A 16,071-nucleotide genomic window follows, 5' to 3' on the forward strand; every position below is an offset into this window, starting at 1 on the left:
TTAGAGAAAGAAAACAGGAAAGGGAGATGGACAAGAAGAACTTAGATTTCTCAGCAGGGCTCAAGTGAAAAAAAGCCTCTAGTTAAGTGGGGTAGGTAAGGTGGTGTCTGCCTAGCTTTCCAGAAGAATTGGAGACCAGGAGGGGAAAATAACATTGAATCAGAGTTGGAAGGAATTATAAAGATTGTCCAGGCCACATTATACAAAGTGAGAAAACTGAGGCTCAGAGAAGAGAAGTGACTTTCCCAAGTCCACACAGCAAGGTGGTAACAGGGCTGTTACTAGAAGCCTGTTTGTCTGACTGCATTCAGTGCTTTATCAACCCATGGGCTTGCCTTGTGGTTCCATTGGCCTCCTCTATGATAGCATAATCAGAGAGCACTGTGATTACCATATATTTTAGTTGAACAAATTTCTACCGATATTTCAAATATAGTCCATATGCCTCTTCTAAACCTTCACATATTTATACTTTATTGTTATTTTCTAGGGTGTCAGATGCCTGATACATTCAATTCATGGTTTCTTATAACTCTACTTCATGTCTGGTAAGTGAGCAATTTAAGTGAAGTCACCAAATGTATTTTTTTTTTTTTTAAAACACTGCTGACTTGTTAAGGTATAGCCTTCAGCAGGGCTGATTATATGAAATCGCAGTTGTTCAGGCATTAAAAGCTGTTCCTTTCATTTTAATAACTGGTGTCTTGTAGCACATTTTTTTATTAAAGGTCAAAGCATAGTCCCAGAAAGAAACTAATATTTGTAGGATTTTCTCAAAGAACACCTAACCCAGTGAACAATGCTATCAGTATCTGTAAGAGACCCTATGAGCTTGGGTGGAAAGTTCTTTCCCTTCGCTGTTTTAGGAAAGTTCACATTTACGTAAAAGTGGTTTGAATTGTGAGCATCCGTGGTCATTTTCATTGCTGGTCATCAGAAACCTATAACAAATTATAGCACTGACATTTACGCCTGTACCTCTAAAATGTGCATACAGGTTAGATTCATGCCAGTTTTGTTGCATGTAAAAATATTTAACACCTTAAACAGTATATTTTTTCTTCAGCTGCAAATTAAGTAGCCAAAAAAATCAATTTTTCATCTAATGTTACACAGTATTAAAGGTCAGAAGGATATAGGAGAGACGTTGAAGTGGGGGCTGGGGACTATTTATTGAACTGCCAGATCTTGGGAAAGTAAATTCTGGAGAACTAAGTTTACTACTTTGACCGTAGTATCTGAGGAACGTGGGGAATGGTTGCCCTGTCAAAAGGACCCTTGTTTGAGACTGCCTTCAGCTGAGCTTTGCATCACAGGACTGACTACTATATAAAGACTTTTTGGTTTTGATCACCTCTGAAATATTTCTTCTGAACTCACATAGTCAGTGAGATTGGCTAAGGGGCCTAAGGTGGCAGTTCATGTTGTTTTTTCCTAAGCCGGTAGTTTGTTGAGTGTACACTGTGTCCTGGGCAGTTAGTAAGCTATGTCAGGAGGCTCACAGTCTAGTGAGGGAGATAAGACATATATAATAGTCAGTTATAAATTGGACTGGCTAAGTTCTATAATAAATCTGAGTAAGTAGTGCCTGTAGGATCACAGAGGAAGCTGCAACTATCAAAACCCTTGAAATGTGCCATGTCTTTTAGTCAGGCAGCTAAGAAGGCCAACCACCTTCTGTCTGAATGGTGAAGGTTAGGAAGAGGTTCAGGGAGGGCAGCTGGATGTACTGAGAGGAAAACTACTTTTTCAAGAGGAGAGGATTGCAGAGGTGGCCCTGTGGAATTACTCACTGGAGAGGTGGGAGGGATGAGAGGAGGCTAGGCTGTTCCCAGAGGAGCTCAAAGATAATATTCAGAGTCAGAATGAAAGACTCTTTATTGCTCAATAGCCAGAGGTATCAGAGTGTTAGAGGGAGTGGATGGCAAAATAAAAAATATAATCCTTGTGACCACATCCCAACGTCAATACCTGACTACTAGCAGCTGGGAGAACCTTGAAACTACTTGTAGTTCTTTCCAGTTAGCCACCATTTCCAAATGTGCCTGCTGAGCCTTCCTTGCTGAGGTTGGTTTAATTTCTCAGAGGAGTGGGGAGTACCACCACCAGTTAAGTAGCGGGAGGGAGGCCTGTCTATGCTTGGTGTCCCCTCCATCCTTCCTCCTTGGTTCTCATGATCTGCGGGCTTCATGGGATGAATCAGCAAACTCTTGTTGTGTTAAGGACTGGGGGGCACTGGAGAGTAGGATGTGACATGGTGTGCACCTTCAAGAAAATTAGTCGAGTGGAAAACAGGCACAGTACAATTGCCTGTAATGGATGACAATGAAAAAAGTGCTGTGCCCAAGGCATAAGCAGATACTATGGAAGGATAAGGAGGTGTGACTAAATCCAAATTTGGTGGATGAGGGAGTATGTGTTGGATAAACAGTTGCTCTGTGGTAGAGGTGACATTTGAGATGTACCATGAAGGGTGAGTAGAATTTCTGTCAGAGAAAAGGGCATTTGAGTTGAGGGAATTATTAGGAGCAAAACATAGAACATGTACAAGAACGTGGAGTATTTGAGGGCAGCCAAGTTGTCTGAAGCACTCAGGGCTGGTTTGTGGAGAAATGTAGTGGAAAGGGTCACCAGGAAGTTACTTTAGTGTCCAATTGTGCTATGATCCTCCAAGAAGAATTGGGGAAACTCTCTTCCAGGGGATAGGATTCTTAGAGGGAATAAGGGATCCACCCCGAGTCTGCAGAAAAGCTATGCTCTTCTAAGTCCTGTTTTCTTAGCCCAAAGCTCCAGGAGGGTAACTGAGGGATCACCAAATCCAGTATTACAGGGCTCAGTGGACTTGCTAGGGATGTGCAGGGTTGAAATACCTCCTGTGGGTGGTAGTGTGAGGGAGAGGTGGGGAGGCTTAGAAAGCAGTCATAAAAATAGAATCCGCCCCCCCCCACCGTGAAAAAAAATAAAAAACCCACAAAACTAGAATACCCTGGCAGTGGAGTTTACAGAAAGCTTGCTTAGGTTCCCAAGGGTGATGACTCCCTGTTGGCTCTCAGAATAGAGACAGGATTTCTCATATCCTGTTAGTTCCCTGGAAGAGGTGTTGATGTTTCCCTTATCCTGTCTGCTTTCTCTGGTTCCCAAGTTTTTACGTGTATTGGGATTTAGGACTGGGACCCCTCCAGTTCCTAGAAGGCCCTTATCAGTTGTGTATTCTTGTGAGCTTGCAGCTTCGGTGACTGTGTGTCCTTTGTCTTTGCTGAACAAGATTAGTATTCACCATGGCTACTGAAAAAATGCTGAGAGAGGTTGCTGTGAGGGGTTTCCAGCATTCCCATGTGGACTTGATAAAAGCCAGCCTCCTCCTTTGTTCCCTGTCTGGGACAGTGGCATTGTGATCCATTCAGGTACCCACACCAGAAACCTGTGAAGCCTCCTTGACTTTTCCCTCACTCCCTTCATCTGGTCAGGCACCAGTTTCACCATCTGAAACTTTTTTGACCATGACCCATAGTAACAAATGCATTTTACCTTGCAATCCAGAACACACACATGCATCTGACACAAAAGTTTTATAAAACTTATCCTTACAATGTCAGATGATCTCTGATATTTTCTACTCCATTTGAATTCATTTAAAACAGAAATTCAAGATGTCACCCACTAAATTGATTTCACTGGGTTACAAGTAACAGTACCTGAAAACTGGTGTTTGGCCTCCAACTTCCCTCTTCCTGTGCCATTGGTCTTCTCAATACAAATTGGATTAGTATACACACACACATACTCTCTCTCCTTAATATTCTCCATTGTTCTCAGGATAAAGTATGTTTCCTAGCATGGCATTCATATCCCACCAAATATGCCACCTTTACCACTCTCGTCTGGTGCCGTTCTAGGTACCACTACCACCATCACTCCCTCCCCTGCAAGAAAAAGTTAAACTATGTAATAGCAATTTCAGGTCTTCTGCACAAAGCTTTCTTCTGCCTAGAAAGTCCTTCTCCTTCCTCTCCACCTGACAAACACCTATTTTTTGTTCAATATCCAACTCAAGATATCTCTGCTTTGAAGCCTTCCCTTCCCTCTGAAGGCAGAGTTAGTTCCTCTTCTGAGTTCCTTTAATATTTTGAATACCTCTCTTATAGCACTCATCACATAACATTTTTATATTTTATCGTATATGTGTCAGTCTTCCTTGTGGATGGTGAATTTATTGAGGCCAAGAATTATATTTATTTTCCTTTTGGAGAGATATGAAAATGAGGTATTTCTTCAGCTCAATAAATGTTGATTAAATAATTTATGGCCTCAGATCTGACTTGGCTCCTATGGCAATTGGAAGGTTCGGGGCCACTGCCTGTTAGTGGCAAAAGCTCTGCACCTACTTAAGTTTCCCTGGGGGGTGAGGTATATGTAGGTAGAATTTATGTTGGTGTTCTAAGTATTAATAGATTTGCAGAGACCCCCATTTTAAAATTTGTCATGGAACACTAGTACGTTATAGATACAGAAATTAATTTTAGAAAATGGAATAGAACAAATAAAATTAGAATATGCCTATGATGGAGGTAGAGTGGAGAGGAAAATGCAGTTTGTATTTTTTTAATTTATTTTAAAGTCAGGTATATCATAAATATAATAACTACTGGGCCCCTTACAGTACTATTTTAAAAATTACTTACTTATATTATCTCACACATTCTTATAACTGCTTTATTCCTGTTTACATGAGAGATCAAAGACTGAGAGCCATCAGAGAGCTTGGCCGCAGAGCTAGTTAGTGCATGGTAGAGAGGAAATTCCAGTATGGGTCTGGCTAACTTCGAGTTGCTTTAAGTTGCTTTCCTCTTTGGTAACTAAAACTACTGACGTATCTAATTAAATAATTATTTATTAATATGAATAATATTTAATATTACTAATACTATTTATTAGTTAAGTACCTGCTTATTCTTAAACATAAATCCATAAAATTACAGCATTTGTTTTCTAATTGAACCTACGGTATGCAGCACATTTGTTCCCTGCCCTCATAGGGCTGAGGGTGTGGGAGAAAAACCTGGAAGAAATCATTAATAAAATACAATTTTATTGTATTTTATTAATGCTGTGAGAGTAAGTGACAGGGCTCTGTGGGGGAAGAGGGATACATAACTTAGTTGAGGGGGTGTGGCTCACTCAGGGAGGGCTTCACTGAAGAGGTGACATTTAAACTGACCCCTGAATAATGAGTAGAAGTTAGCAAGTCAAAGAGTGGATGAAAAAGCATTGCAGGCAGTGGGACCTCATGGTTTTCCATCTTTTTACCAGCAGAGCCCTTTTTACAGATGAGCTTTTATGCTCAGCCACAGTGTATGAATAGATAAAAGGATTGCTAATTGGGTTGAAGAAGTGGGAATGACCTCACTTCAGGTCTTCCCAACACGCCCACTGGTAAGGGACCCTTACGTAGCTCCGTGGAAACTCAGAGCACAGTTTAAAAACCGCAGATCTAGTCCAGCTCCCTCATTTTACAAATGGGGAGATGACCTTGGCAATTTTAAAGGATTTTTCACAGGTCTCTTTATCAGTAATGGAGGATCCGAGACCCAAATCCAAAACTGACTCTGCGAACTGCTCCTTCTGCAACACTTTGCTTCCTGTGTGCTTGTCCCCTTTCGGTGGTTGTGGGATGGGAGTCTGTGGCCCTGAATTTGAACTGCATACCACCGACCAGCAACTGTATGAAACTGTGTTTCTTAGCACTCACTGTCTGTGTCCTGGGAGAGGCAACAAGTAAACCTGAAAATAGTACAGGGTGCCAAGGGCCGTTTGATAAGCAGACATACAGATCTTATGGAGCACAGGGAAGGCAGGCAGCCTGGGGATAGTCAAAGAAAGCAGTTGCATTGGCCCTCTGGGGTCTAGAACTAGAGGACATGGGGTCTTGAGGAGTTATTAGGAGAGGAAGAATTAATTGTAAACTACTTTCTAAGGTGTCCCAAGTGAGAAAGAAAGATGAGAGGATGATCACTAGAGGAAGAAACAGGATGGAGTCGGAAGCATTTTGTTATTTGTTTTTTGTTTTAAGATGGGGAAACACTAGAACATTTTTATAAGCCTAAGGGAAGAAGCCTCTGGGAACGAAGAGAAAGAAGTAAAGTGTGGAGACGGAAGGGGTTGGAAAACAGACTGGGTCCAGTCTCAGTCCAGCCAGAGAACTGCCCTGGCAGACACTCCTGGCCTTTTCAAGAGGGCTCTTTAACACCACCACAGCAGTTCTGATGTAGCTGTAGGGCTTTCGAGCTCATGCTGGATTCCAGCAGCTCCAGACCTGCTGTATATGGTGAGCCCGGGCCATGTGCACATCCTCTCTCTGCCTCCCCCAGCCAGAGTCACTCTCTTTAAACCACACACACACACGTAGCTTTTTTCCCAAACCAAAGGCCTATGCAGCATCACTTTACCAACATTGCACAACCTAAGAGCACTGGTACCTGCTCCCCAGGAGCTTGTTCGTTATATTGGATCTGACAGGCAGGCCACAGGCCAGGTGTAGCTCTTGGAGGAGGCCCTCTGTCAGGTGAGATGGCTTAGGGAAGTGCCTTGCCCCACTTGTCTGTTTGCCCACAGACTGTCCTGTGGCCCCCATGCTCCCCACATAAAGGGTAGGCTTGGTGGGGAGGGAGTTTAGGAAACCAGGTGGAGATAGCCATGCACACAGCCCCAGGAAAGGGTCAGCGTGCCAGCTCACAAATAAATAAACTCATTCATGAGCACACTGCTGAGACTTGAGTGTGGCCATGTCAGCTCTGCTTTCTTGGCCCCAGCCGGTGGCGGAGTAAGGGAAACAAGCTACGTGAGTGTCCCTTTGGGATGCCTTCATAGCAGCCAGAGTGACAAACCTGCCCAAGTGCCCACTAGTCTTCACTGAATTCAAAATCAGATCCTCTCTGAGCGGCTTATAAACTACCATGAGGGAGAAACAAGGCCAAAACACAACTGGCATTGTCAGAAGGCCCAAGCAGAGCAAGTGAGACAGGATGCTGAGAGCTGCCACGACATGGCAGGAGTCAGAGTCAGGAATAACAAGAATTCTTCCTTCCCAGATTTAGGCAGAGAGGAGGAAAGCGTGGCTAGGAAACTCTCCTTCCTTTGAACTCTGCAGGCAGTGTTGTTGTCTTCCTCCGAGTCTGACCTAGCAGGAAGAGGCCCTTGGAGCTGTGCTGTCACAGGATGGGGGAGCAGTCAATACTGACACTGCCCTGGGAGGCACTGTGGCTTGAGGGAGAGAGGGGGAGCCCAGGCTTCACTCCAGCTCCACTCTCCTTCACTGAGCAACCTTTAGGTACTTAACGTCCTCAGAGTGTCAGTTTTCTTTCCTGTGAAATGGGGACAGTTATACTTAGATGGTGATGTACGTTGAAAGAGATGGTGAATGAAAATGCATCTTACAGTGACAAGTCTCATATTAGAGGACTTAATAGACGGTAATAATCATTATTACTATTTGCCATAAGGCAAAATTTAAATCTTAGCCCTTTATATTTTGAGACTCCTAGTGAATGAGTCTTTCTTCCCTTTCCCCCTGTATTTTAGATATTAGAGAACCATCAGACTAGGGTTTGAACACTCCTTTTTTTCTTTACTTTGCTAACTGGGTTATTTGCTTTCCTTATATGTAAAAGAGATCAGTATTATTTATGAGGCACTGGAATCACTGAGAGACAAGGATAGTACTGTGAAGCTCAAAACCTCAATAATAAATTGTGGGTTAAGAACATCATCAGACTCGGGAGGGGCAACTGGAATTGCTCCTAAACAGAGGGTAGTTGATGCATAGATTAAGTCTATACTCGGAGTAGGTACTAAGTAGATACTTGTTAATGAATGATTAAATTAATTATTTAATATAAGAATTTAAAAATTACTAGATTGTCTCTTTCTAAAAAGACTAAAAACTAGACTTTATTTTTTAGAGCAGTTTTAGGTTTGAGTGGAATATTGTCTCTTTTTAAAGTTTCTTTTGCATTCATAAGGGCAATTTTTTTTTTTTTTTTTTTTTTTTACGCGGGCCTCTCACTGTTGTGGCCTCTCCCGTTGTGGAGCACAGGCTCCAGACACGCAGGCTCAGCGGCCATGGCTCACGGGCCCAGCCACTCTGCGGCACGTGGGATCCTCCCGGACCGGGGCACGAACCCGTGTCCCCTGCATCGGCAGGCAGACTCTCAACCACTGCGCCACCAGGGAAGCCCAAGGGCAATTTTTATTATGTTTTAGCATTGAAGTCTCCCCTCTTCCCCTTCCTCTTCCCCCCCAGAACAGCTCTGAAATTATGAAGTTTAATCAGTAGCAAAATGTAATTTGACCCCTCAACATTTAATTTAAGCATTTATTATGAGGAATGCATCCGTGATGTAAATTGAAGTAAAGCTGTCCTGATCTTTTATTTAAACCTAGTATTCTCAATTGTGGAATAGTTTACTTAATGGCTCAAATATTATTGTATGGTCAGAGCCTGTGACACGTGTTGGCTTTGTTTTGTAGGGGGTACCAGGACCATCAAATCTTTTTTGTTTACCATTTTGAACTTGTTTTACTCATTTTCTTTTCACCTTCCAACATACTTTAACCTATTCTGGATCATTCAGGAGGTCCTGATAACTCTTTTTCTAAAAAAAAAAAAAAATTCTATTTATTTTTTTGGCTGTACTGGGTCTTAGTTGCTGCATGCCGGATCTAGTTCCCTGACCAGGGATCGAACCTGGGCCCCATGCATTCGGAGCACAGAGTCTTAACCACTGGACCACCAGGGAAGTCCCGGTTCTGATAACTCTCAACTGTATTTTGCCAGGCTGCCTTCTTTGAGTTGTACTCGTAGCTATAGCCTCCATGTTGAACTGCTGTTGTGTTTATTTTAAATACATTTTTAGGTTCTTTCCTTTTAGTCTGCCAGCAGTTACTTTTTGCTGTTGTAGGTGTGTTTGCCTCAGGTTAGCCAGTCTTTTCCCTTCTGGTATTTTATTTCTAATATGATGTTAGTTTTGAAACTTAAATTATTGCCCTTGTGAGGATTAAATGAAAAAGCAAATGGATTCTGGAAGGTTCGTTCTAGTCATTAAAAGAGGCAGAAAAACAGTCTAACTCTGGGATCAGATTATCAGGGTTCAGATCCCAGCTTTGACACTTAACAAGTTTTGTAACTCTGGGCACGTTACTTCTGTAAGACTCAGTTTCCTCAACTGTAAGGTGGGGACAGGAAGAATACCAACCTCCGATAGTTGTAAGGATTAAATGAAATAATGTATCTGAATCACTTAGCACAGTGCCTGGCACATAGTTGTGTTAGCTGTTAATTACAGCACTTGTCCATTTTTGCTATTAAAGGGTTTTTTTCCTATTTCTTAGTCTTATTAGAATAGGAAAAAATTGCCAGATAAGCTGAATTCAGCCTGGATCAGATGTTACCCTAACAACTGCTAAATAAATTACTACAACTCTATTATCCTAAAAAGGGTTTCACTGGGGTGACTGTAGTATCTGTGGATGAAGCACAGAGTTGGAGTTGAGATTTCTTCACCACCATCCTTCTGTAACAGATTGTTTTTTCAACGTAAGAAAAGTGTGTGTAGAATGCTACCATTGTGGAAAATGGGGAGAAAAGGGAAGCTACTATTTATGTAAAGAGAGTACATATACACTAAGTTGGTATATATATAGATTACATGTGGAAGGTTTCCTAAGAAGCTGCTAACTGTGGTTGCCTTAGGGAGAGGAACCTGGTGATTGGGAGATGTGGGTAGGAAGGGGACTTAACGTTTTTTTTAACATGTGCATGTATTATCTATTCAAAACATTTACTAAACAAAGAAAGGAGTAGACTGAACTTGTAGGCTTCAAGGTTAGGTACCCTAAGAATTGACCTTCAGCTTGATCTGGACATTCCAGGCAGCTGACTGTCTAAGATGTGGGCCCCAGCCTTCAGCTGTGCTTTTTCCTTGAAGAGGACAAACACAAAAGTTCTTCACAACAAGATGACTTTTCTGTCCTTAACTACCTAGAGAATTTGATTCACAAATTCAGGACAAAAATAAGTTGAGCCTTTAGTTAGCTGAGTTTGGTGATGGTGGATGAACGGGCAGCCCTGTGGATCAGAATCTTATTTTCCCAGTAGAACTCATGGTTATCTTCACTACACTTCCTGTTAATGAGAAGACTGATTGTTTTGATTTTATAACTTTAACTATGTGAGATGAAATTTACTGTAGAACTTTATATTTGATAGTGTTTTCAAATTGTCATCAATTGTCTACAGAACTAATTAGGTACGGTGTTTTAGGAATAATTAGAATTTGCCCTTCTTTCATTTATCAGACTTGAATCTATATTTTTTAAACTCTTAGTATCAGCAAAATTAGGTGCAGGTTGCAGCAAACTTTGCTGTTGCATTTCTCTCAAAAGGTAGATGCACACTTAATTTAAATTTCTGGATCAGACAATTGTAAATACCATAGTTCTACTGAAGTAAATATTCACCAAATTTGTCATTTTTCAGCCTTGGAAAGAAAGGGTTTCCAGCTGGGAAGAAAGAAAGGGTTAACTTCTGAGAGACTTATCTGTTCTTAAAGCCAAGGTCTTATTACACCCCTAATCTTATTACACCCCTTCTTCCTGAAAAACATTCAGTGGCTCTCCTTTGTCTGCTGAGTGAAGTCCAGACTTTTCAGCATGACATTTAAAAGCCCTTCATGACCTTTCTGGCATATTTTTCTGTTTCCTATACTTCCCTTCCACAAAATCTAGGTATTGTCCCTGTCCATGTGCTGAGCTTTCCATGGCCCTGTCTTTGCTCATAATGTTCCATCTTCTGGAAATTCTCTTTACCTTTATCTGTCCACCTGCAGCTCACCTTTCCAAGCCCCAGGTACAATGTTTCATTTTCCGTGAAGCTTTCCCTGATCCCACTCAGCCAAGAGTAATCCTCTCAAACTCCATTGCACTTTGTGTTCCTCTTGGGACACTTACTGCATTCTCTCTTAGGGCTCTTGTCTCCCCTAAGGAGACTAACTGCTCCTTGGAAGCTGGGCTCTTGTTAACCATCACTCTAATCTCCACACAGTAGGAAGTAAATTTATGTCCATTGAGTGAATTAAGTGTCAGTCAGCATCTTGAAAGTATCTTCAATTTGCTTTACCTTTTCAACCCAGATAACCATTTGACTGTAAGGGCTATAAAACAAACTGCTCTGAAACAAAAAACACTTCACTCCATGTTGATATAGTTAGTAAGTTTATGGTCTGAGAAAATCTGTGCCTTTTAAACCTCAGAGGGCAGGTGTATTAACAAACTAGAGAATTTTTATATAAATGAAGAATTCCATTACCTCACTATTGCTGTTGATGAATTGGCCTCTGACGACACTTAAGCATCAAAACACACAGCGTCTTTTCAGGTGGAGAGGCTAACTTTGGTTAACTTTAAGAAAAATGTTATGAAAAAGGACTGTTGAACTTTCCCCAGTTTGTTTCTGCCTTGGAATATGCTCTATATCATATAAAGTGGCCAAGTCTTTTTCCATGACCTGTTTTTATTGTCACAAAGTGTTATTTCTTAGGCACTAACTGGGTTCAGAGGTTACAAATTTAGAATCACAGCATCAGCAAATCCCGAGGTTGGAAGGGACTTTTGAGATCGCGTAGTCAGCCTTCCATCAGATAGATAGCCAAGTTGCAAATTCTCTGCTTTTTGAGGTCATCCATTACATTATTCAAATCTTCAGAAACTCCCCTATTAGAAAGTTTTTACTTTCAGCATTCAATGTTGAGTAGTTTTTCTCCCTCTGTGACCCACCCATTCGTTCTGATTCTACCTTTTGGATAAACAGTCTAATCACTTTTCTGCAATATTTAAGGCAACTGTCCTGTTTTTCTCCAGGTTAAATATCTTCTGATCTTACAACTCTTCCTCTTGTCTCTTAAAATATAATGTTCAAAACTGTCGACAGTATTCCAAGTAGAGTCTGACGTGTGCTGAATAGAACAAAAATCTTGCTTTGTACATGAAGATACTATATTTGCATTACTGTTTCTAAAATCACATTAATTTGGGGGGCAACCATATCATCTTCTTGACTCCCCTTCAGTGTATACTGTCAACGTAAGCCAGTAAGGCTTTTTCACACATAGGTGGGCATGACTCACCAATCCTGTACCTCTACAGCTGTTCTTTTAGACCCAAGTGCAGGGTCTAGATTTATCCCTGTTAGATTTAGCCCATTGAAACAGTCTGTTGAAGTATTTTTGGTTCATGGTTGGGTCATCCAACATATTTGTCTTCCTGCCCAGCTTCTTGCAATCTACATATTTGATAAGTATGTTTTCTTTTCTCCATCTTAGTCATTAACAGAGATGTTGAGGCAGGCCAGGCTGGAATCATTCCATTGGACCTTACTATTGCTAGGATATTTAAATGGGCAGGATTAATTGTGTATGGAGATAGAATTGTCGGTTTAGACTAAATACTCCATAATTACAGTAGGAGTTGTCGTTTAGGTGAGTAGTCCTATTGTAGCTGCTTAATAACTATTTAACAAGAGATAATAGAAATACGTGTGGTCATAAGAATGAGATTAGGAGCTATCTTGGAAAGTTGGTGACCCTGTTTATATTCTTATATTCTTATGTAAGGTCTTAAGCAGAGAGCATTCTGGACTGATTAGAGGCAATGTGGTTTAGGGGAAAGAGCCCTAAACTTGGCCCTGAGATGTTTTATTCATTTATTTATTCAGAAAATATATATTGAGTGCATACTATACTTAAGCCCTAGATATACAATGATTTAAAAAAACCCAAAAAACCCAGACTTGATGTCTGCCTTCAATGGAACTTACATTCTAATGGGGGAAACAATTTGATAATTATACAGATGAAATCATAATACTTTCTGTCATCTATATTCTGGACGGGTACTATCCAACAGAAATATAATGCAAGTCACATATTTAAAAGTTGCTAGTAGCTCCATTTAAAAAAGTGAAAAGAAAAAAAATGAAACTAATTTTAATAATAGGTTTTCTTTAACTCAATATACCTGATAATATTTCAACATGTAAGCTGTGTAAAAACTTTGAGATATTTATATTCTTTTTTCATGAACTAGATCTTTGACATCTTAAACTTATACCACATCTCAGTTTGAACTAGCCATATTTAAGGTGTTCAGTAGCCACATGTAGCTAGTGGCGTCCATATGGGAGAGCTCAGTACTATACCCACCTTTATAGACTGCTCTGTGGTGTTGGGCACATCATTTTCCTTCTTTAGAACTCCTGTTTTCATCAGTAAAATGAAGGATTCAGACTTATCTTTAAACAACTAAAAGTGGTCCCTTTCATGTATGAGGGAGCCTTCTGAGGTGCTCTAAATAATCTATGTCTTGATGTGAGTGGTACTTACATGGTTGTATATTATATGTAAAAATTCATCAAGCTGTACACTTAAGATTTATGTACTTTTCAGTATCTATGTTATAGCTCAATAAAAGATTTTTTTAATCACTTCTAGTTTTTTGATTCTGTGCCCTTTGATAAAATGACTTAGATGAGCTGACCTTCCGTGGAAATGAGTGATGTGAAAAATGCAAACAGCCAGTGACTCTTTATGTCTTCTTCCCACCCAGGATGTGTCTAGTCCGAATGAAGCAGGAAGGCCGGAGTGGGAAATACATGTGTCGTATCATAGTTCATTTTATGTGGGAGGATGTTGAGCAGCGTGGCAGAATCATGGGGGTAAGTGAGTGCTATCAGATTCTGGTCCTGGAAAACTCCAATGAGGGGTTGCCTGACTGGAGTTGAAGTTTTATCTGTTCTAGAATGGCCTGATGTCAAGTGGTAATTCACCTAGAGTCACTTCTGCCTCTATGAAGACTGGCATGCTACTGACACTTTATTTATGTATTTGCCCACATTACCATGGTTTGTCAGTGTGAGTACATCCTATGTACGGAGATGGGATTATTAAGTCCAAATCATGGTGATAGGAGGGATGGATTTGGTGAACAGATAAAATCAAATAATAATAATCCAGTTTTAGGACACTTTGCCTTTGATACCAGTTCAGTGTGTCAGTTCACAATTAGTTTGGATGGAAAGATCCTGGCATGGGGCCTGCACTGTGCTCAAGAACTTAAAAACAAGCTTCTTGATCACTGACAACCTAGAATACTTTGGCAAGGTATCTACTGAAAAGGTACATTAGTATATTTAATAACCTGAGAAAGGAGAATATGTAGTATGTATATAACAGAATATGATGACAATAGAAAACCAAAACCAAAACATTAGGATACAATTGGTTATATAAATAGTAATCTCTTCCTTTGTGTATATTGTGTATTTTGTGTATCTAGACCGTGTTTTAGTAGATTGTAGTTCCTTGTTTTTTTCCCATATCATTGCCTCCTAGCTTGGGAGCATCTAAAGCCAAACCATCAGACAGGGTCACAAAATGGGTTAATTTGGTTTCTTTCATTACAGCACAAAGTTCTGTGGTTTTGCGTGTATATATTTTATCATATATGATATCATCCTCTATGCACTTAAATGCAACTTTTTTTTTTACTCAACAATATATCTTAGAGATCTTTCCATGCTGCATGGGAATTAAGTGGGAGATCTCCCATGTCTTACTTTTATCTACTATAATTATTTTCACACACTTCCTATGTTATTGTCTGATGGTATCATGTGCTCACTCTATGTGTGAAATTATAGTCTTTGAGACTAAGTCATGGAAATGATGGTTGCCTACTGAGAATCTGGATTGAGGGTATTTTCAGATTCTCATGACTTTGGAGGAAATGCGTGTATAGAAAGCACAGTAGACATGGGTTCATCTTTTTATTTATTTTTTTAAATTGCTTAGTAATTTATTTATTATTATTATATTTTTTTACATCTTTATTGGAGTATAATTGCTTTACAATGGTGTGTTAGTTTCTGCTTTATAACAAAGTGAATCAGTTATACATATGTTCCCATATCTCTTCCCTCTTGCGTCTCCCTCCCTCCCACCCTCCCTATCCCACCCCTCCAGGCGGTCACAAAGCACCGAGCTGATCTCCCTGTGCTATGGGGCTGCTTCCCACTAGCTATCTACCTTACGTTTGGTAGTGTATATATGTTCATGCCTCTCTCTCGCTTTGTCACAGCTTACCCTTCCCCCTCCCCATATCCTCAAGTCCATTCTCTAGTAGGTCTGTGTCTTTATTCCTGTCTTACCCCTAGGTTCTTCATGAGATTTTTTTTCTTAGATTCCATATATATTTGTTAGCATACGGTATTTATCTTTCTCTTTCTGACTTCACTCTGTATGACAGACTCTAGGTCTATCCACCTCATTACAAATAGCTCAATTTCGTTTCGGGTTCATCTTTAGATAGCTTCACTGACATTTACATGCCGGTCTCTGGGACAGCAGACCATTAGCATTTCTGTTCATTCTAAGAAGATGATAGCATATTTCAAAGTTTTAGCTGCTGTCATCATCATCTTCGTCATCATAATCATTATAATCATCTGTTTTGGAGTCAATGTGTGTTTGTAATTACACTCTTTGCTTCCTTCTTCATTTTTCTCACTGTCATACCTTACTGCTGTTTAGCTGCCCAGAGTGGGATCAGCAGTCTTTAAGCTCTTCAACCAGCTGAGTGTTCCACATGCCCTCAAGTACTTACTGCTCAACTCTGTGGCAGCTCACAGTGGATATACAGTAGTGCTGGCAGTCTCAAATCATCCCATTTAATGATGACCAGTGATACCCCCTGGCCAGCCAAAGCCTCGGCTTACTGCCATGCAGTTACACAGTAGTTCTTCTATGAGTTAGTCTGTTTTCTTATCACTCTTGATTAAACTCTGCTGGAAGTGGGACCACTAGAGCCATGTGGACCACAGCTGTCCCCAACTGAATAGCTTAATGAGTCATAGGTTGCCAATTCCTGGACCACAGGAACCTTTTACTCTACCCCACCTCCACCCCCAAATGGATTTCCTTTGGGACCTACATATATATATCTCCATCACAAGGTTCAGCAATT

At 40.5% G+C, this 16,071-nt stretch overlaps 1 protein-coding gene and 1 non-coding gene across 3 annotated transcripts in view; one reads left to right on the plus strand and one right to left on the minus strand.

Moving 5' to 3' along the window:
* LOC132505142 (ubiquinol-cytochrome-c reductase complex assembly factor 1) overlaps positions 1-16,071 on the plus strand; it is a 90,986-nt gene that overhangs the window by 33,149 nt on the left and 41,766 nt on the right. For both annotated transcript variants that reach the window (XM_060123049.1, XM_060123050.1), the window contains 2 exons: positions 491-548; positions 13,657-13,765. In XM_060123049.1, the coding sequence (XP_059979032.1) occupies positions 491-548; positions 13,657-13,765 (167 nt within the window). The remainder of the gene's footprint in view (positions 1-490; positions 549-13,656; positions 13,766-16,071) is intronic.
* Positions 8,723-8,795, minus strand: TRNAR-CCG (transfer RNA arginine (anticodon CCG)). Its single transcript has one exon. It is a non-coding gene; the product is annotated as a tRNA-Arg (tRNA).

The sequence above is a fragment of the Lagenorhynchus albirostris genome, chromosome 15, assembly GCF_949774975.1.
Source record: "Lagenorhynchus albirostris chromosome 15, mLagAlb1.1, whole genome shotgun sequence".
Lineage (NCBI taxonomy): Eukaryota > Metazoa > Chordata > Mammalia > Artiodactyla > Delphinidae > Lagenorhynchus > Lagenorhynchus albirostris.